Genomic DNA, 21,969 nt, shown 5'->3' on the forward strand with positions numbered 1-21,969 from the left:
TTGTAGTCAGGCAGACCTAAAGCTGGTGCAGCCAGGGCCGCCGACAGCCGCGCCGAACCCAGGTGATAGCGGGCGTGACCTAATCATGGGAGGTGTGGCCACGCCCCCTTGGAAACAAATAATGAAAAAAATTATCATTTTTGCAATGCCGCAAAGTGGCGCTGCGCGCTGGAGAGGAGGGGTGCTGTGAGCGCTCCCTACATAGGCATAGTAGACTGCTCAATCTGCTGCTTTAGCAGCCGCGAGCAGTCTCCCAGTGCAGCCCAGCACACAGCAGTGTGTGCTGGGCTGCTGTGATGCAAGAGGGAGGGGGAGCAGTTCCAGGCCCCTCCAGCAAGCCCGGGCCCAGGTATTTAGTACCCACTCCCCCAGTCTCGGCACCCCTGGGTGCAGCTGTGAGGTCATCCTTTAATTGCTGGAATGACAATTTGGTTTGCTCAGTGTTTACCAGAGGTTCAGATACTGAGGTTTTGATCAGGTCATACAAAGGTGCAGTCATTTGTGAATAGTTAGGTGTCCAATTTCTGCAGTAACCGACCATTCCCAGGAAAACCCTTAACTTCCTCTTATTAAAGGACAACCTAATCTCTTGAATTGTTGCAATAAAATCTGGGGACAAACGTCTGTAACCTTCAGATAGACAATTTCCAATGTATGAAACTTTAGTCTAGCATAGTTGTGTTTTATCTTTTGACACCTTGTGTCCGTTTTGTGCTAAGAACATTAGAAGTTCTGCTGTGTCTGCAACAGATGTGGAAAAATTAAGGGAGCAAAGTAACAAATCATCTACAGTACATACTGAATCAGCGTAGATCCACCTGGAAATGTAAAGGATTGTAAGTTTTCCGCCAAGATTTGAATAAATACTGCCAAACTATTAAGGAAAACTTGGGAGGTCAGAGTCCAGGTGTACTGCGTACCTCGATAGGTAAAGGCAAAGAGGTATTGACTGTCTGGATGTATTGGTACAGAAAAGAATGCAGAACAGAAATCAATCACAGAGAAGTGTGTGCTGCCTGGGAGAATCTGCATCAGAATGGTTGCAGGATTTGGAACTACAGGGTGCAAAGGTTCAACAACAGCGATTATAGCTCTAAGGTCCTGTATAAGCCTAAAACTCATCCCATCACGCTTGCGTATTGGATAGATGGGCATGTTCACTGTGCGCTGTGTTCTGACCAAGATACATTGCTGTAGTAACTCTTGAATTACTGTAAAAATGCCCTTTTCTGCCTCAGGTTTGAGGGGTAACGTGGTCTTCTGGGTATTACTGCTCCTGGTTTAAATTTTACGGTTACAAGAGAAGCATGCATTATCTCTCCTACATCATTGGACCCTGTAGTCTACAGTGTTTCAGGTATTGTAGTTATCATCTCTGAAACCTCTGGAGGGAGCTCCTTCAAAGGATTGAGTCCCAAACATCTCCAACAGGAGGCTCAATTAATAAATTATCATTAACCACATCTTGATTAGAATCTGGTACTTGTAAATACACCATTGGTGGTACAGAATACTGTATATACAAGTTTGCAGAGCAAATCTCTGCCTAGCAACTTAGATGGTGCATCAGCTGCAAGCAAAAATGAATGATCAATTGTTAACGGCCCAATCCTTACTTTTACTTTTTTGGGTCTCTTGTAGGGGAATAATTTTATTTGCAACCCCCACAGCATGGACAATATTGTTAGCAGTAGGTAAGGTATTTTTGTCAGCCAGCAGCGACCTTGCAGCTCCCGTATCGATGAGAAAGGTATGTTTAAATTTGCCAATTGTCAGATCAATAGTTGGTTCTTTTGACTCACAACATATCAAAGCCATAGGGCTCGATCCAATTAGGTGCGAATTGCAAGTAGCGAGTTTGATTCTTTAAACTCACACACTTCACTGCAAAGCGTGCTCCCGACAATTCCAATAAAAAATGCCTATTCGCACTACTCGCAGCGGAGGGGTGCGAATTGACTGCCAAATGAGATCTGTGAGAAATGCGTGAAAATGTGGGGAGACCATTGTTACCTTATGTGACGTAGGAAATTAATTATATAAGTAAAATAAAATATACTTGAACATTAGGATTAAAATAATATGAGGACTAGAGATATTGCCTGAATTAAAATACCATTAATGATTGAATGTGGTTTACACCATAGTGAATAGTATATATATTTTAAAGTGAGAAAAAGATTAAATAGGTTTGAATATACTGTATAAGTAAAATGTTTAGTAACAGGTATTTAGATATATGCTTTAATTGTAAGGTTTAGTAATTGTATAAGAAACAGGTTTTTACTGCTTACAGACACTGGTATACATACATACAATAAAGATCAGAATCAAAATATAGCATTCCTTGGGTAATTATAAACCAGCTCATCTATGTCCAGGCCAGGGGCCATTTATCTACTATACCATCGAGAGGTCACATCTATTGATGCTAGCACCTTAGGCAAAGCAGATCTGTTTGCATATCAAATAATCAAAAGGTAAATCGTTTGATGAATAAACAAATACCAAATTTTATGATCCCAAAATATGTTCCCTACTGCCCACCTGAGGGGTAAAAGCCAGCTGACACTTCTACAACACTTCAGAATCTGGTTTTAGGGAAACCCATAATTATCTGCCACATTAGACAGAATGGGACATGGCAAAATTCAACTTGCAGATTTGGGATAAAAGACAGCACTGGAAGTACAGCTTAGTTAGTTGGAGGAGAGAACAGGGAAAGAGACGTTGAAGTTGGAGAGAGGACAGCACAATGTAACACAGAGTCCAGAAGAACATAAAGTTTGTGCAGGAGGAAGTACGGTAACTAATAATACTTGCAAGTATAGAATTTCTGGTATTATTAATTGTCTAAAGTTTGTTAATAGTTTGTTAAGTTTTATGTCTTAGGAAGCATAAATATACTAGTATATATGTCACTACTGTGTATATCTCATTCTGTATAATTTGAATTGCCTATAAATAAATATCAGAAATCAGAGCTTGAACTTCACGTCTGAACTCACTGGAATCATAATTAATGAATTCATACGTATGTATGTATTTGCAAATATATATATATAACGTATGTTAATTGAACTTTATCTATATTTATGATATCTTTATAAATATAGTAAAGAAATAATATTATTGGAGTCTCATCTTCAATGATTGGCACCCATGGTATAAATATATAAAATATAGAAACGATTCCTCTACACCATCCTGGACCCCCCAAAATGTATAATTTTGTTAGCAGGACTGTATAGATGGCCATTACGAAGTTACTGTAGGTTTTGAAATGGTGTCAAATGGCTGTTTTGTGCTTTTTTTTTTTTTAAATGCAAGAAAATGATAAAAAAACAAACTTTGAGGGCACCTTGAAAAATGGAAAAAAAAATGATAAAAACAATTATTTTTCAGCTAAAAAAAATATTGTAATTAAATTTGTGTTGCCTAAACTAACGAAAAAGTTGATTTTGGGGTAATTTGAGGACTTTTTTTTTTTTTACTTCAAAAAATGACATGTAATTAATTATTGGACTGAATAAGCTAATTAGAAACTTCCAATTGCCTAATTGGTCATTAGGGGGGTGTCCAAGGGGTTCAGCACAGTGTCCCCACATTTTAACCTTAAAATAAAGATTTTCCTCTCCATCTCTCACCCTCAGGGAGGTGCGAGTGGAAAGTTACGCATTCAGTCTGACTGATCAGTGCGAGTTGCTAATTGGATTGCAAAATTAATTTGCTATGCGAATTCGAAGTGAAAATCACAACTCGCATCTCGCAATTCACACCTAATAGGATTGACCCCATAGTGTCAACGGGAACTACAATATCCCGTTATTGCCGATCCTACATTGTCGCGCAAAATGTCCATTCTTCTGACAATTATAACAAATGATCTGTGATTTATCAAATTTGGGACGTTTGGTATCAATGGTTCGGTTTTCCTGTTGGTTTGCCATATCACATGTGGCTTGGGCAGCTTCAACCTGTACGTTCCTAAGTTTAGTTTCTGGGTTCATTTTCTTTGATACCAAATTATCTTCATGATGAACAGCTAAAGTCGCCAGATCCTATGGGGCTTTCTTACTCCATAGTGGATCATTTATAGTCAACCTGGCTTTTATTTGTGGTTTAAGACCTTCAACAAATGCACCAGCCAACATCGGAGCAAGTGCCATGTGTTCAAATATGTCATCACCTCCCCCGTAATTTTGCACCTCTGATTTGAACCTGTCCCAATATTCCTGAACTGATTCTGTAGGACCTTGTTTAATCATCATGATTTTCGCCCAGTTAGGCTGGCATGGAAACTGCTCTGCAAAAGCCATCATCAAATTCTTCCATTCCTTATCTAATGCTTTTCTATCTGTGTCTAAGAGGCCTATTTATCAAAGTGAATTTGAGGTAAATTCCCCGAAAACACCTGTTTTCGGGGGTTTACCTCAAATACTAAGTATCCCCCGGATGTATGAAGGAGGGACGTATCTCCGATACCTGCGGCGATCCCTCCATTACTGCCCGCAGCCGCCTCCCCCATAGGTTTCCATGTTGGATGCGATGCTGCCAAATTTACCAATGATATTGGCCCCAGCAGCTAACGCCATCTGAAGATAGCGTTATCCGCTGTAGTCTATGGCAACTTACCGCATAATTAGCCAGCGGAGGGATCTCACGGATCCCTCCACCGGCAATGAGAGCCGCTCATGTGCAGTCCGCGGGACTACGCATGCGCAGCAGCTCCCACTGCCCTCCGGAGACATCGCAGGGATGGTCTCCTTTCGGAGCCCGTCTCCCTGCATGTCCCAGACAATACATCCGGCAGATAGGATCACATTTTGCAATGCGATCAGGGGCGTTACTGGCATGCCCTGATCGCATTGCAAAAGCGATCCTTGATAAATGGGGCTCTAAAGTTGGTTTAAAAGCCATGACATCCCAACCTGACCCCTTAGTCAGTGCAGTATATACCTGATCAGTAAATAATGTAGTAAATAACTGTGCCATGTCCTTGTGCGTAGGTGCATATGTTTTGTACAACCTCTCAAGTTTAATCTTTACTTCAGCTGGCTTCATCCTATACTCTGCACACTCCATACAAATCTGATTCAACTCTGCCCTTGTCCAAGGAACATGTATAGACCATGATTTGTCTTCATCAGTGGTCACTAATCTCAGGGGAGCTTGTAGGATTGTTTTCTTTTGGGGATCTTGACTACATGTCCCAGCAGTGATAATATTATCCGAGTGTACATTTGTATAGTGAGGTCCTATCTTTTTGCTGTCTGGTTTTCCTATGTCTAGTTTATCCTCCTCCATTTCAGGAGCAGTTGCAGTAGCATTGCTCTTTTGTTTAGCCAGTGCGATTACTGCTGGCAGAACATGTTATAATGGATCTGACTGGTTCAATTGTTCTTACATAGCGTTCCCGCTAGGCTGTTTCAGCAATGCGCCGCGCCCTGCCCTATTTCTGAAGGGCAGAAAGCACCCTGCCCTCCAGCGTGGTGCCCCGCTGAGACAGCCTGCGGGTTCTGTCTCCACCCACGGGTCGCAGTGTCCCGCAGGTGGTTCAAAATGGCATGTGCCCGGCATCCATTTACAGTGACCGCAGCGCTTGGGGGCTACCCGGCATGTCCGTAAGTGCTGGGCACGCCCCCAGGAGTGACGAAAAGGGGGCAGGGCGCACCATAAAGACACGCCCCTTTCTTTGGCCGCGCCTCCTTTTCGGTGCGAGCAGGAGTGCCCTATCTATAGGTCCGGCGCCCTGCCTGCTGCCGGACCTAGAGTGAACACTATTATAGGCATAGTTTGTATTAACGGAGGGGAATTGTCTCTGGACTTGTTCTGCAACATTAAATTCCCTTTCTCCTCAGTCTGATATGACTCTTGAGGCACATAAGCTGGGGGAGATATACAGCTAGATGATTCAAGCCACATTGTATAGGATTTCCACTCCTCCCTGTTCTTCCCCAATACTCTTAAACCCTTCCACTTATCTATATCAAAGGTACCAACCAATGATAAATCAGTATATTTTGCATGCCATTTCCTGAGAAATTACACAGTCACACTCCCATACATCACACTAGCTGGACTGCCGTGCGGGATCCCTAACATCAGAGACGTATCCACCAAGGATTTTCCTTGCTCCATTGTAAAGACTTATCTTGTGTTTAAAGTCCAGCCTCAGTATCCAATACAATGGTAACAGGGTCACTCCCCTATTTACGGAAAATTACTCCATTTATAGGAATCCTTGTAATCTCATCAGATTAAATGGCTCTGAACAGACACACATGTTGCGTACACTAGTAAAGTGGGATTTATAGTGTATAAGGTGTTTTTTCACAATAGGGAATGTCCCTAACTATCCAGCATGTGAGAGTTTAACCGCAGCCTTTTCTTACAGCACTTATCTTATAACATCACATCTAAAAATTGCATACTTACAATCTACAAGAAGACTTCAACAAGAAACAAGCCAACATGGAGAAATATCTGGATTTCAGGTCAATTGGCCAAAATCAGAGGCACTTCGCTTAGGTTGAGGTAACTTTTTGAGAAATGGTATTGGCGATGTTAATGTAAATTGGAAATCTAACTCCATTACCTATTTCGGCATTACTGTACCAAGAAGGCCCAGTCTGCTTTATGACCTTTATTTTAAGTCTGCTATACGTGCACTGTCTGTTGAGCTGGAGGGTTGGAAATCGCTGCCTTTGTCATATGTTGGAAGGGCAAATCTCATTAAAATGCTGTAATTTCCACTTTTAATGTACCTGATTCAGGGATTGCCTTTAATTTTAACTCCCAAAGATATTCAACAACTTCAATTCATATTTAGGCCATTCATATGGCAGGGCAAACGGCCATGAATAGGACTCATTAAACTACAACAACCAGTTTCCAACGGAGGTATTCATTTTCCCAATGTTCGACTATATTGCCAGGCTGTCCATTTGAGGTATCTTAAGCATTGGTTGCATTGTCGGAATAACTATGCTAATACTTCTTTAGAAGGAATGGGATTGAAATGCAGACTTCTGTGTAGCCGCCGGTTCAAATCCCGACAGTGCTAGCCCGACACAGAGGAAATCCCGACAGCGGAGGTAAGTAATCTAACTCTTCCTTCTCCCCCCCTAACCCTAACCCTCCTTTAGGGGTGCCTAACCCTAACCTCCCCCCGTTAGTGCCTAAACCTAACCCCCCCTCCCTGCACCATAAATCTAACCCTCCCGGGGGGTCGCTAACCTCCCCCCTAGTACCTAAACCTAACCCACTCTTCCCCTAGCCTAACCCTCCCCGGGGGGGTGTCTAACCCTAAGTCCCCCCAGAGGGTCCCTAAACCTAACCCCCCCATCCCCGGCTACATCGCTACTTACCTCCGGCGCTGGACGATCAGTCCGGCATCCTGTTGGGGTTGTAGTATCGGGATTGAGGCCAGCTCATAACTGCATCCCCTTTAGAAAGGGAGTTTCTTTTGGGGGGAGACATGGTGTCATTTCTACATTTCCATGACCAAGAAATTCCACCTCAAATTCAAGAGAACCCACTACTCTGGTCGGTCAAGAAACTGTGGCATGCATTGCACCACAAAAATAATCTAAACGCACACAAAACTTTATATCTCCCGTTGGTTTCAAATCCTGATTTTCAGGATAGACAGGCCAGATATCCTTTTAATGTGTGGCATATAGGTGGGGTGACCAATATTGGTTTTCTTGTTGACGCAGAGCACCATTGACCTCTAATGTTCCAGGAGGCAACGGGAAATATCCAGTACTAGTGGGACATCCAGTGGCATTTCTTTTAGCTCAATACTATACCAGTTCAGTTATCAAATGTTTTTCTCCAGGTGATTGTAATAATTAATTTGACAAACTGCTGCAGCAACAACCTACGGGTAGAGGGGCTCTCTTTTTGGTTTACCAGAGATTCCAGTCTCAGATAGAGCACTCCAAATTTCAGGGAGGCATTAAGGTTTGGGCCACCCAAATTCCGAGCTTACAAATAGAAGATCTACTGAAAGCCCACTTTAGATCATGCACAGAATTTTCCTCTGTAATGTATACGGAGATGTTTCTAAATATCCTTCATAGAACTTACCTCTCACCTCATAGATGGTTTCACATGGGCCTCTCTGTGTCACTTATGTGCTTTAAATGTGGTGCCCCTTAGGCATTGTCTTTGGAACTCACCCATAATACGCCAGTTTTGGGTTCGTGTTTGCACATATGCATTAGAACATCTAACGAACTATTTACCTCTAACACCGGAATGGGCTCTTTTTGGAATCATCTCCCAAAATTTGCGAGTAACTAAAGGGTGTCAAAAACTTTTATTGGCCATAAGCGCAGTGGCAACACAAGCTATATTACAAACCTGGATACATCCTGAACCTCCTTCCACTGACCTATTTAAAGCCAAACTTTTTTATCTTTTTAGGATGGAGTGGATGGGAACTACGTTAGAGAAGGAAATAAAAGTCAAACAATTGTTTGCAGTATGGGAGAGCTATATAGCGACTCTCCGTAGCAGTTAAATCTCAAATTCATAATTCTTTTTCAGATACCACATGGTATATGATTTGCATTGTGGAGAATGACTCTCCCATTGAGGTGTAATCTTTTGTTGCAGAAGTTTATTGTTTTGCAAATATAGGGGGTTGCTTTGGTTCAGGAGGGGTTGAGGTGAGCAAGCTGATTTCTTTCATGATGATCAACTTCATTAATGTATTACCTTGATTTGTTATAAACAAAGATGCTTTGTTCTGTTTTTGATCATTCAGAAGTGTAACAGTTGATGGTTATTGTGTGCATTTGTTTGCATGGTATTCTTATGTAACACTCATTGCTTCAATAAAAATATTTAAAGAAAAAAGAAACAAGCCAACAATGACACACAAAGGCAGCTGACCAGAGACAGAAAACCTGGAGCAGGAAGTAAGAAAACAAGTTCTCAAGTGTGGCCACGTTGATCCAAGTCTGCTAGTCCCGTGCCTGCCTTCCTTCTTTGTGTGTCAATATTGGGTTGATCTTGGTGGGACCTCCAAATGATATGGAAATGATCAGCTAAAACGATGAAGTCTCCTTGAAGATTTTTATTATGTACGTCCATACAGAGCTGGCAGAAATATCATTGCAAGCTGCCCATACATTGATTGTACAGAAATTATATGCCAAAAATGATTATACACATAAACCAATCAAATAATCAACCAATAGTCATTATCACACTCCCTTAAGGCATAAGACCAATTAAATAATTATATTACTCCCTTATTACAAGAAATCCAATCTTATAATTATAGTCATGTACTGTAGCAATAAATCACCGGTTTATGAGCTAGACAAGTGGTTCCCAAACTGTGTGCCGTGGCACCCTTGGGTGCCTCGGGACACTTGCAGGGGTGCCTCAGGCTGGTGGTCTAACACCAAATCAAATTGTATTATAGTCAATGTAATGTAATTATGTGGTCAAACAAAATCATAAACCTGTCTGCTAACACATAAATGAACCTAAGGATAACGGGTAAATTACATCTTTTTTTTTCTGACTTTCACAATAACAAACTTTTGGCTTAGGGTGCCATGAAAACAATGCTGATACCCTAGGGTGCTGTGATTCAAAAAAGTTTGGGAACCACTGAGCTAGACATTAAAAAGACCATTTAACCTTTGTACAGATTTCATTGTTCCTCAGGTTTCTGGTAAACGGCTTACCACATCTTGGTTTCTGAGCCAGACATTGCACCAGATATAGCCTGGATATACTTCCTTAAATCTTGCACAGTAGCATTAAGATAAACTTTTAGTACATATAAGCAAATCATTTTATGAAAGGCATAATTATAAAAACAATTAGCAATGGTTCATTCAGCACCCATGTTGTTTTCCGCTGCCATATCAGATAGATAGATATACACACACTTTTATGCGAACATATTTTTATAATGTAACTTTAAAAAAACAAAAATTGAAAAATAATCTATCATATAAACATTATCTCATAAGACTACAGCGGCAAAGGAGAAGAGGGCGAGACAATCTGCCACCCTCACCTAAAATACCCATATCCCCTGCACCCTCTTCAAGTCATTCTACCCCTCCCACTTCTGCACCTTCTTCCAATCATTCTACCCCTCCCTCCCCTGCACCTTCTTCCAATCATTCTACCCCTCCCTCCCCTGCACCTTCTTCCAATCATTCTACCTCTCCCTCCCATCCCTGAACCCCCAGTCCAACCCCACCACTCCTCCCCTGGCCCAGTTCCTTCTTCTGAATTTTCAGGAGACTCCAACTGGGCTGCTTCTTCCCAGGGAGGACCTGTGGCTGATTCGTCCCAGGGAGGACCTGTGGCTGATTCGTCCCTGAGAGGACCTGTGGCTGATTCGTGTCCTGTGGCTGATTCATCCCAGGGAGGACCTGTGGCTGATTTGTCCCAGGGAGGACCTGTGGCTGATTCGTGTACTGTGGCTGATTCATCCCAGGGAGGTCCTGTGGCTGATTCGTCCCAGGGAGGACCTGTGGCTGATTTGTCCCAGGGAGGACCTGTGGCTGATTTGTCCCAGGGAGGACCTGTGGCTGATTTGTGTCCTGTGGCTGATTTGTCCCAGGGTGGTTCTGTGGCTGATTTGTCCCAGGGAGGACCTGTGGCTGATTTGTCCCAGGGAGGACCTGTGGCTGATTGGTGTCCTGTGGCTGATTCATCCCAGGGAGGACCTGTGGCTGATTTGTCCCAGGGAGGACCTGTGGCTGATTTGTCCCAGGGAGGACCTGTGGCTGATTCGTGTCCTGTGGCTGATTTGTCCCAGGGAGGTCCTGTGGCTAATTTGTCCCAGGGAGGACCTGTGGCTGATTCGTCCCTGAGAGGACCTGTGGCTGATTTGTCCCAGGGAGGACCTGTGGCTGATTTGTCCCAGGGAGGACCTGTGGCTGATTTGTCCCAGGGAGGACCTGTGGCTGATTTGTCCCAGGGAGGACCTGTGGCTGATTTGTCCCAGGGAGGTCCTGTGGCTGATTCGTCCCAGGGAGGACCTGTGGCTGATTCGTGTCCTGTGTCTGATTTGTCCCAGGGAGGACCTGTGGCCGAAGGTACATGAAAGACCAAAAAAACATTGACACACATATCCAAATCATAATTGTATTTGCAACACTTACATATGTATGGGGAAGGGAGACATGTTACACCACAAGCCTGTTTCAGTTAACATTTGAAAAAAGCCAGAGCAGGCTACAGGCCACTTAGTAAATGTGATTCTTGCTATCAGGCTAATTCTGCTGAAGGTGTCTGAAAACCCTGCAGCATTTGCAAAGGCAGAACTGTCACATAGCTTGCAGTGCTGGGTTTATCATAGTGATAATGGGTGGTTGATGGTTTCAACAGTAACTATTGCGTTTTAAAAATGTTTTTTATTTTTTTTCTCTCTTTATTTTTTTTTTTTTTAAATTTCAGATGTGCCACAGGATCGTTTTGAAAGTCTGCTCAGGAGGGAGCTGGATCCTCTGAGCATACGGAGGGCCTTATAATTTTGTTTTTAGTTTAAGTTTTTCTATTACAAATTTTGGATAATAATAAAAATAATAATAATAATAATAATAATAATAATAATAATAATAATAAAAACCTGTGCTGTGTGATTATTATATGGTAGCATATTAGAATTAGTAAGTGAATAAAGGGAAAACATAGGGGTGTATAAATAAAGCATGGGAGAGTGATTACATGGATGGAAGTAACCTGCCAAACAAGAAAAAGTTTCTATTGCACTGGGAATATAACCTATTATAAAAGGAACCCCAAAATTCAATATTCTCAGAATTTATTTCATACATTTCCTTCCAGATATTGGGGGTGCTGCCACAGATAAGTAAGGTATATGGTCTATGAAGAGGAGAGAGGTCTGCATACGGCGCACTTCACATAAATAAAATATAACCTTTATTGATCTGCATATAAAGAATTGTATCTATATAAAACTAGCGAAATATATAAAAGAAAAGACAGTAAGAAAATAGTGATTACAGTAATGAAATGTGTAATATGCCTGTAAATAATCCTCACAATTCATAATCTGTCCATAATCCATGAGCATGTATTGTGTGACTATTACTATATATAGGGATTGTGCTGATCACCAGTTTCTTTCAACTGTATACACTCCTTCAGTAGTCCTAAATACTAGTCTTAAGGTGCATATACACCTGGCAATGTGCTCACGATCCCACGATGTGTACGATTTCCCCTTGAACTCTTCCCGGGAGCTCCCCGGCAGTCGTGGGCATGATTTGGTGTTAAAAGCTGCCAATGTGACAAACGCTCTATCGTGCTTCCTAACTATTCCAGTACATCCTGACGGATATTGTCAGATCGACCTACAGCACGGCATATCTGAAGATACGATGTACGACCTGCGGGGACGCGCATCGGCATCATGATCGTGAGTAGAAACTCACGATTTGGGCATATTTTACACAATTTGTCATCACGAAGCGTCGGAATCGGGCAAATTGTGTAAAAAATCGCCAAGTGTGTAGGCACCTTTATATTGTTACAGGAGTATCAGTCAGTATTTGTTATAAATGTTGCTACTTTATAATAATATATGTAGCAATATGTTTCAGCTTATTCACAGTCAGATATCTAGCTCTATTTTCATAGGACAGTGTGTTTCATTTGTTCTAATATTCATATATATCATTTTCTTCAAAACATATAATAATAGTAATATACTTGTGAATTGTATCTAGTGTCCCCAATCACAAATGTTAATTTACTACAATCTCCAGAATTGCAGGTTTCTATAATGTGTGATATACAGGATTAATATTACATATCTTAGGTATACATCTAAAACCTCTGTATATACATCCCCAATGGTTGAGATTAACCCTATTATTACTACAGCACACTGATGAGAAATGATCAGTTTTCAATAACAGTATATCCCTGCACATAGCGTAATTAAATGAGGGAACGCTCAAAACCTAATATAACGGAGGTCAGTGAGATAATGACACTCCCAAATCAGATTGACTCAGTGCTGTTCTCCATCAGACTTCTGCTTACGGGGTGTTAATTATTTCCCCTTGTATATATACAGCCTTTGTTAAGACACATAAAAAATGTGACCGAGCGCTGCTCTTCACTTATTTGTGTCACTGCACGCCAATACAATATACATTACTTGTCTGCAGTCATAGTTCAACAACAGAGGCATTTGATTTAAACATGACAAAAAGTCAGTGAGATAATAGCACTCCCAAACGGGATTAACTCTGTGCTGATCTCTGTCAGCCTTCTGTTTACGGGGTGTTACGCATTTTCCCTGCATAGAAACATAGAATTTGATGGCAGATAAGAACCACTTGGCCCATCTAGTCTGCCCCTTTTCATGTATCCTTTAGGCAACTTCAACCCTATTTGCTCCTTAAGGATATTCTTATGCCTATCCCAAGCGTGTTTAAATTGTTACACCATTTTAGCTTCAACCTTTCTGTGATGTAATTTTTCCTCACATTTCCTCTGAGCCTCCCTCCCCCCAGTCTCAGTGCATGTCCTCGTGTTCTTGTACATCTCTTCCTCTGAGCCTCCCTCCCCCAGTGTCAGTGCATGTCCTCGTGTTCTTGTACATCTCTTCTTCTGAGCCTCCCTCCCTCCAGTGTCAGTGCATGTCCTCGTGTTCTTGTACATCTCTTCCTCTGAGCCTCCCCCCAGTCTCAGTGCATGTCCTCGTGTTCTTGTACATCTCTTCTTCTGAGCCTCCCTCCCTCCAGTGTCAGTGCATGTCTTTGTGTTCTTGTACATCTCTTCCTCTGAGCCTCCCTCCCCCAGTGTCAGTGCATGTCCTCGTGTTCTTGTACATCTCTTCCTCTGAGCCTACCTCCTTCCAGTCTCAGTGCATGTCCTCGTGTTCTTGTACATCTCTTCCTCTGAGCCTCCCTCCCCCCAGTGTCAGTGCATGTCCTCGTGTTCTTGTACATCTCTTCCTCTGAGCCTCCCTCCCCCCAGTCTCAGTGCATGTCCTCGTGTTCTTGTACATCTCTTCCTCTGACCCTCCCTCCCTCCAGTCTCAGTGCATGTCCTCGTGTTCTTGTACATCTCTTCCTCTGAGCCTCCCTCCCTCCAGTGTCAGTGCATGTCCTCGTGTTCTTGTACATCTCTTCCTCTGAGCCTCCCTCCCTCCAGTCTCAGTGCACGTCCTCGTGTTCTTGTACATCTCTTCCTCTGAGCCTCCCTCCCCCAGTGTCAGTGCATGTCCTCGTGTTCTTGTACATCTCTTCCTCTGAGCCTCCCTCCCCCCAGTCTCAGTGCATGTCCTCGTGTTCTTGTACATCTCTTCCTCTGAGCCTCCCTCCCTCCAGTCTCAGTGCACATCCTCGTGTTCTTGTACATCTCTTCCTCTGAGCCTCCCTCCCCCAGTGTCAGTGCATGTCCTCGTGTTCTTGTACATCTCTTCCTCTGAGCCTACCTCCCTCCAGTCTCAGTGCATGTCCTCGTGTTCTTGTACATCTCTTCCTCTGAGCCTCCCTCCCCCCAGTCTCAGTGCATGTCCTCGTGTTCTTGTACATCTCTTCCTCTGAGCCTCCCTCCCCCCAGTCTCAGTGCATGTCCTCGTGTTCTTGTACATCTCTTCCTCTGAGCCTCCCTCCCCCAGTGTCAGTGCATGTCCTCGTGTTCTTGTACATCTCTTCCTCTGAGCCTCCCTCCCCCCAGTCTCAGTGCATGTCCTCGTGTTCTTGTACATCTCTTCCTCTGACCCTCCCTCCCTCCAGTCTCAGTGCATGTCCTCGTGTTCTTGTACATCTCTTCCTCTGAGCCTCCCTCCCCCCAGTCTCAGTGCATGTCCTCGTGTTCTTGTACATCTCTTCCTCTGAGCCTCCCTCCCCCCAGTGTCAGTGCATGCCCTTGTGTTCTTGTACATCTCTTCCTCTGAGCCTCCCTCCCTCCAGTCTCAGTGCATGTCCTCGTGTTCTTGTACATCTCTTCCTCTGAGCCTCCCTCCCCCCAGTCTCAGTGCATGTCCTCGTGTTCTTGTACATCTCTTCCTCTGAGCCTCCCTCCCCCCAGTCTCAGTGCATGTCCACGTGTTCTTGTACATCTCTTCCTCTGAGCTTCCCTCCCTCCCTCCAGTGTCAGTGCATGTCCTCATATTCTTGTACATCTCTTCCTCTGAGCCTCCCTCCCCCCAGTGTCAGTGCATGCCCTCGTGTTCTTGTACATCTCTTCCTCTGAGCCTCCCTCCCTCCAGTGTCAGTGCATGTCCTCGTGTTCTTGTACTTCTCTTCCTTTGAAGAATGCTTCTCTCCTGTCTCTTGTTAAAACTAGGGGTGAGCGGGTTCGGATTTCTGAAATCCGAACCCCCCCGAGCCCCCCCGATCCGAGGCCAATCCGAGTCAGGCTCGACTTTTCCCGCGTGACTCGGATCTGAAATCGAGGCAAAACGTCATCATCCCGCCTTCCGGGTCTCGCGGGTTTTGGATCCTATATAAGGTACCCGCGTCGGCGCCATTTTCTCACTCGGCTGTGGACAGTGAAGAGGGAGGGTGGGAGTTAGGGCTGGCTGGGCTGTGTAGTGTAGTGTAGTGCAGAGTAGTGTTGTGCTGTGCTGTGCTGCGCTGTGCTGCTGTTGTCCATAGGGGCTGTGTCCACTACTTCAAAGTCCATAGGGGCTGGCTGTGTTGTGCTGTGCTGCTGTTAATAGGGGCTGTGTCCACTACTTCAAAGTCCATAGGGGCTGGCTGGACTGTGTTGTGCAGTCAGTTCTCCATAGGGGCTGTGTCCACTCCAAAGTCCTGTGCAGTGTCCCAGTCCTAAAGGGGTGCTGTAGTGTTGTCCAGGGGGTGCTCTGTCCATCAGGGGTGCTCCCGCCAAGTGCTAAAAAAAATAATATTTTTTCTGTGTTTGTGAATTGTGTGCGCAGTAGCCGCACGTGCATCAACAAAGTAGTGCCAAGCGTGCGCCTGTGTCATAAGTAAAGGGCCGGCTGGCTTGACCGTTAAAGGGTGCTGTAACCCCCAAAGTACACTCCAAACCAAAAAAAAAAAATGTTTTTCTGTGTTTGTGAATTGTGTGCGCAGTAGCCGCACGTGCATCAACAAAGTAGTGCCAAGCGTGCGCCTGTGTCATAAGTAAAGGGCCGGCTGGCTTGACCGTTAAAGGGTGCTGTAATCCCCAAAGTACACTCCAGTCCAAACCAAAAAAATATATATTTTCTGTGTTTGTGAATTGTGTGCGCAGTAGCCGCACGTGCATCAACAAAGTAGTGCCAAGCGTCCGCCTGTGTCATAAGTAAAGGGCCGGCTGGCTTGACCGTTAAAGGGTGCTGTAACCCCCAAAGTAGACTCCAGTCCAAACCAAATAACGAAATATTTTCTGTGTTTGTGAATTGTGTGCGCAGTAGCCGCACGTGCATCAACAAAGTAGTGCCAAGCGTGCGCCTGTGTCATAAGTAAAGGGCCGGCTGGCTTGACCATTAAAGGGTGCTGTAACCCCCAAAGTACACTACAAACCAACTAACAAAATATTTTTTCTGTGTTTGTGAATTGTGTGCGCAGTAGCCGCATGTGCATCAACAAAGTAGTGCCAAGCGTGCGCCTGTGTCATAAGTAAAGGGCCGGCTGGCTTGACCGTTAAAGGGTGCTGTAACCCCCAAAGTACACTCCAAACCAAAAAATATATATTTTCTGTGTTTGTGAATTGTGTGCGCAGTAGCCGCACGTGCATCAACAAAGTAGTGCCAAGCGTGCGCCTGTGTCATAAGTAAAGGGCCGGCTGGCTTGACCGTTAAAGGGTGCTGTAACCCCCAAAGTACACTACAAACCAACTAACAAAATATTTTTTCTGTGTTTGTGAATTGTGTGCGCAGTAGCCACACGTGCATCAACAAAGTAGTGCCAAGCGTGCGCCTGTGTCATAAGTAAAGGGCCGGCTGGCTTGACCGTTAAAGGGTGCTGTAACCCCCAAAGTACACGCCAAACCAAATAAAAAAAATATTTTCTGTGTTTGTGAATTGTGTGCACTGTGGCTGCACGTGCATCAACAAAGGAGCAGCGCCAAGCGTGCGCCTGTATCCCATAAGTAAAGAGCCGGCTGGCTCATTTCTTAAAGGGTGGTGTAACCCACAAAGTGCACTACTCTCCAGCAAAAATAAAAAAAATATTTTCTGTGTTTGTGTGCGCCTTAGCCGCACGTATATATCAATATAACATAAATTACTGTCACTGCATATGATACTGTCCTCAAAGCAGCAGCGACAAGCGTTCGTCTGTCTGTTAAAGGGTGATGTAACCCTCAAAGTGCGCTCCACAAACAATAAAAATATTCTTCTTTTTTTTTCTGTCTTTGTGAAATGTGTGGGCTGTAGCCGCACTTGCATCCTCAAAGCAGCAGCGACAAGCGTGCGTCTGTCTGTTAAAGGGTGGTGTAACCCTCAAAGTGCGCTCCACAAACAATAAAAATATTCTTCTTTTTTTTTCTGTGTTTGTGAATTGTGTGGGCTGTAGCCGCACTTGCATCCTCAAAGCAGCAGCGACAAGCGTGCGTCTGTCTGTTAAAGGGTGGTGTAACCCTCAAAGTGCGCTCCACAAACAATAAAAATATTCTTCTTTTTTTTCTGTCTTTGTGAAATGTGTGGGCTGCAGCCGCACCTGCATCCTTAAAGCAGCAGTGACAAGCGTGCGTCTGTCTGTTAAAGGGTGGTGTAACCCTCAAAGTGCACTCCACAAACAATAAAAAAATTCTTCTTTTTTTTTCTTTGTGAAATGTGTGGGCTGTAACCGCACTTGCATCCTCAAAGCAGCAGCGACAAGCGTGCGTCTGTCTGTTAAAGGGTGGTGTAACCCTCAAAGTGCGCTGCACAAACAATAAAAATATTCTTCTTTTTTTTCTGTCTTTCTGAAATGTGTGGGCTGTAGCCGCACCTGCATCCTTAAAGCAGCAGCGACAAGCGTGCGTCTGTCTGTTAAAGGGTGGTGTAACCCTCAAAGTGTGCTCCACAAACAATAAAAAAATTCTTCTTTTTTTTTTCTGTCTTTGTGAATTGTGTGGGCTGTAGCCGCACTTGAATCCTCAAAGCAGCAGCGACAAGCGTGTGTCTGTCTGTTAAAGGGTGGTGTTACCCTCAAAGTGCTCCAAAAAATAAAAAACTATTTTTTTATGTGTTTGTGACTTGTGTGCGATGTAGCCACACGTGCATCAACACAGTAGCAGCGCCAAGCGTGCGCCTGTGTCATAAGTCAAGGGCCGGTTTGGACATCTGGTCCGGACTGAAGGACGTGCCAACAATTTCTGACAAGTCTACGGACACTGCATATGATACTGTCCTCAAAGCAGCAGCGACAAGCGTGCGTCTGTCTGTTAAAGGGTGGTGTAACCCTCAAAGTGCGCTCCACAACCAGTTAAAAAATTCTTCTTTTTTTTTCTGTCTTTGTGAAATGTGTGGGCTGTAGCCGCACCTGCATCCTCAAAGCAGCAGCGACAAGCGTGCATCTGTCTGTTAAAGGGTGGTGTAACCCTCAAAGTGCGCTCCACAAACAATAAAAATATTCTTCTTTTTTTTCTGTCTTTGTGAATTGTGTGGGCTGTAGCCGCACATGCATCCTCAAAGCAGCAGCGACAAGCGTGCGTCTGTCTGTTAAAGGGTGGTGTAACCCTCAAAGTGCACTCCACAAACAATAAAAATATTCTTTTTTTTTCTGTCTTTGTGAATTGTGTGGGCTGTAGCCGCACTTGCATCCTCAAAGCAGCAGCGACAAGCGTGCGTCTGTCTGTTAAAGGATTACATCGGTGACAACATCCAAGTAGGCATGTCAGACAGTCCGTACCTGTACTGGCAGGAAAAAGAAGCAATTTGGAGGTCCCTGTACAAACTGGCTCTATTTTACCTGAGTTGTCCCCCCTCCAGTGTGTACTCCGAAAGAGTGTTTAGTGCAGCCGGGAACCTTGTCAGCGAAAGGCGTAGGAGGTTGCTTCCACAAAATGTGGAGAAGATGATGTTCATAAAATGAATTATCAACTCTTCCAGGGAGACCAGCCTCCTGAACGTACAGAGGGACCTGTGTTTGTGGATTCCAGCGGGGACAAATTAATACTCTGTGAGGATGTACACAACACTGAAGAGGGTGAGGAATCGGTGGATGAGGAGGATGAGGACGACATCTTGCCTCCGTAGAGCCAGTTTGTGCAGGGACAGATTAATTGCCAGCTTGTTTTGTGGGGGCCCAAATGAACCAATCATTTCAGCCACAGTCATGTGGCAGACCCTGGCGCTGAAATGATTGGTTTGTTAAAGTGCGCATGTCCTATTTATACAACATAAGGGTGGGTGGGAGGGCCCAAGGACAATTCCATCTTGCACCTCTTTTTTTTCTTTGCAGTATGTACTGTTTGGGGCCTAGTTTTTCAAACTGCCATCCTGTCTGCCACTGCAGTGTCACTCCTAGATGGACCATGTGTTTGTGCCGCCCACTCGTGTCGCTTAGCATAGTCATCCAGCTACCTCGGTGCAACCTTTTGGACATAAAAACACTATTGTGAGGTGTGAGGTGTTCAGAATAGACTGGAAATGAGTGGAAATTAAGGTTATTGAGGTTAATAATAGCATAGGAGCAGAAAAACCCACAAATTCTGTGATTTTAGCTGTTTTTATGCTTTTTTTAAAAAAAAATACAGATCCAAAACACAAAACCCAGAACCCAAAACACGGAAGGGTAGTTTTGGCAAAACCAATCCAGATCCAAAACACGAAGAAAGATCCAGATCCAAAACCAAAACACGAAAAGTGACCGGTGAACACCCCTAGTTAAAACCCTTCATATATTTGAAAGTTTCTATCATGTCCCCCCTTTCCCTTCTCTGTTCCAAACTATACATATTAAGATCTTTTAGTCTTTCTGGGTAAGTTCTGTGCTGTAGGCCATGTAGGCCATGCACCATTTTAGTTGCCCTTCTTTGTACAGTCTCTAATGTATTAATATTGTTGTGGAGATATGGCCTCCAGAACTGAACACCGTATTGGAGATGAGGACATACCAATGACCTGTATAGTGATATTTCACTTCTTTCTTTCTGCTACTGATTCCTCTCCCTATGCAACCAAGCATCTGACCTGCCTTCCTAATTGCTTTGGTGCATTGCTTGCCTGTCTTTATGTCATTTGAAATAGTGACTCCTAAATCCCTTTCCTCCTCTGTGGGACCCAAGTGCATGATTTAGCATTTTTTGACATTAAACTGTAGTTGCCATGTTCTTGCCCATTCCTCTAGTCTACCCAGATCCTCAGTCATTTGTTTTACCCCACCTGGTGTGTCTACCCTGTTACATACCTTTGTGTCATCTGCAAAAATTCATAGTTTCGCTTTAATATTATTTACAATATCACCAACATAGATATTAAAAAGCATTGACCCAAGTAAAGATCCCTGAGGTACTCCACTGGTAACCCCTCCACTCCATTTACTATAACTCTCTGTTTCCTATCCTGCAACCAAGATCTTATCCATTCAACAGTCATAGAATCCAATCCCAAGCTTTCCAGTTTGTTTATCATTCTACAATACGGGACCAGGGGCGCCAAGAGGTGGCCCGGGCTTCCTGAGGGGCCCGGCAGGGGCCCGGGTCTGGTGCCGACCCCCTCCCTCACAGCAGCGTGCTGGGCTGCAGTGGGAGACTGCTCGTGGGTGCTGAGCAGCAGCCAAAGCAGTCTCCTATGCCTGTGGGGGGGAGCGATCACACTGATTGCACCCCCCCTGGCTTTGCACTGGGCAGAGGGGGCTCAGAGCTCCCCCCTCCCCAGCATGCAGCGCTGCTGTGCGGTGCTGCAAAACGGGGGGGGTTTGCCAGGAAGGGGGCATGGCCACGCCTCCTGTGATTAGGCCACGCCCCCTATTACCCGGGCCCACCACGGCTCTCAGTGGGCCTGTGCGGGACGGTGTCAAAACCCTTACTAAAGTTTAGATAAGCTACATCTACAGCCCCCCCTTGATCTATTACTTTTGTCACCCAGTCAAAAAAGTCAATAAGATTTGTTTGGCATGATCTCCCATGAGTAAATCCATGCTGTTTGGGATCCTGTAAATTGTTGGATTTGAGATAATCTACGACTCTTTCTTTTAATAGTGTTTACATTATTTTTCCCATATATTGATGTAAGGCTTACTGGTCTGTAGTTACTGGTCTGTAGTTACTGGTCTGTAGTTACTGGTCTGTAGTTACTGGTCTGTAGTTACTTGCTTCTTCTTTGCTTCCACTTTTGTACAGTGGTATTACATTTGCTTGTTTCCAGTCCTCTGGAATCACTCCTGATACTAGCGACTGGTTGAATAATTCTGTTAATGGTGTTACCAGGACCCCATTTAAGCTCTTTTAGTATCCTTGGATGTATCCCATCTGGCTCCATTGATTTATCCACTTCTAGTTTTGAGAGTTCTACATACAAAGCACCATTCTTAAGTGGTACAGACACATTGAACATTTCACAGAGCACTGCTCATCTCTTATTCATGTCACTTTACATAGATACAATTTGGATTATTAGGCTGCAGTCATAATTGAGGTATTGGGTTCAAACAGATATAATAACATTATAATATTTGAGGTAACAGGCACATAGCGTGAACGCCGACGCGCGTTTCGCTATCACTTATTAAATTTTTAACATTTTTTTATTTAAAAATGAGTAACACCCGGAAATGTGCAATTCACAGTCACTGCATACGCACAACAAGCAACCAGCAGTAGCATAATATCAAATGCTGAGATGAGTATAGATTAGTTCTGCCAATATCATGCGTATGGGTCCGATGGTTTGCGAGGTAACCGATGCTTCTGCTAAGTTGTGGACTACTCAGGCTGTACGTAGAGGGAGGCGGGCAGCATTGACTTTTGGTGGATGGTTGTATCTATGTGCATTGATTAGCATATTTTTGCAGCGGCCGAGGACATGCAAATGCAGCCTTGTGGACCAACCGGAATCAGGCCCTC

General features: G+C 44.1%; 1 protein-coding gene across 1 annotated transcript in view; it reads right to left on the reverse strand.

Moving 5' to 3' along the window:
• Nucleotides 1-4,061: 4,061 nt before the first annotated feature.
• The window catches only part of LOC148479166 (uncharacterized), a 30,394-nt gene continuing 12,486 nt past the window's right edge, over nucleotides 4,062-21,969 (reverse strand). The window contains exons 2-3 of the mRNA XM_088454874.1: nucleotides 10,233-11,069; nucleotides 4,062-4,372 (exon numbers count right to left, since the gene is read on the reverse strand). Of these exons, the coding sequence (XP_088311000.1) occupies nucleotides 4,062-4,372; nucleotides 10,233-11,069 (1,148 nt within the window). The remainder of the gene's footprint in view (nucleotides 4,373-10,232; nucleotides 11,070-21,969) is intronic.

Source organism: Taudactylus pleione, unplaced genomic scaffold, assembly GCF_031769625.1.
Source record: "Taudactylus pleione unplaced genomic scaffold, aTauple2 ptg000634l, whole genome shotgun sequence".
In the NCBI taxonomy this organism is placed as follows: domain Eukaryota; kingdom Metazoa; phylum Chordata; class Amphibia; order Anura; family Myobatrachidae; genus Taudactylus; species Taudactylus pleione.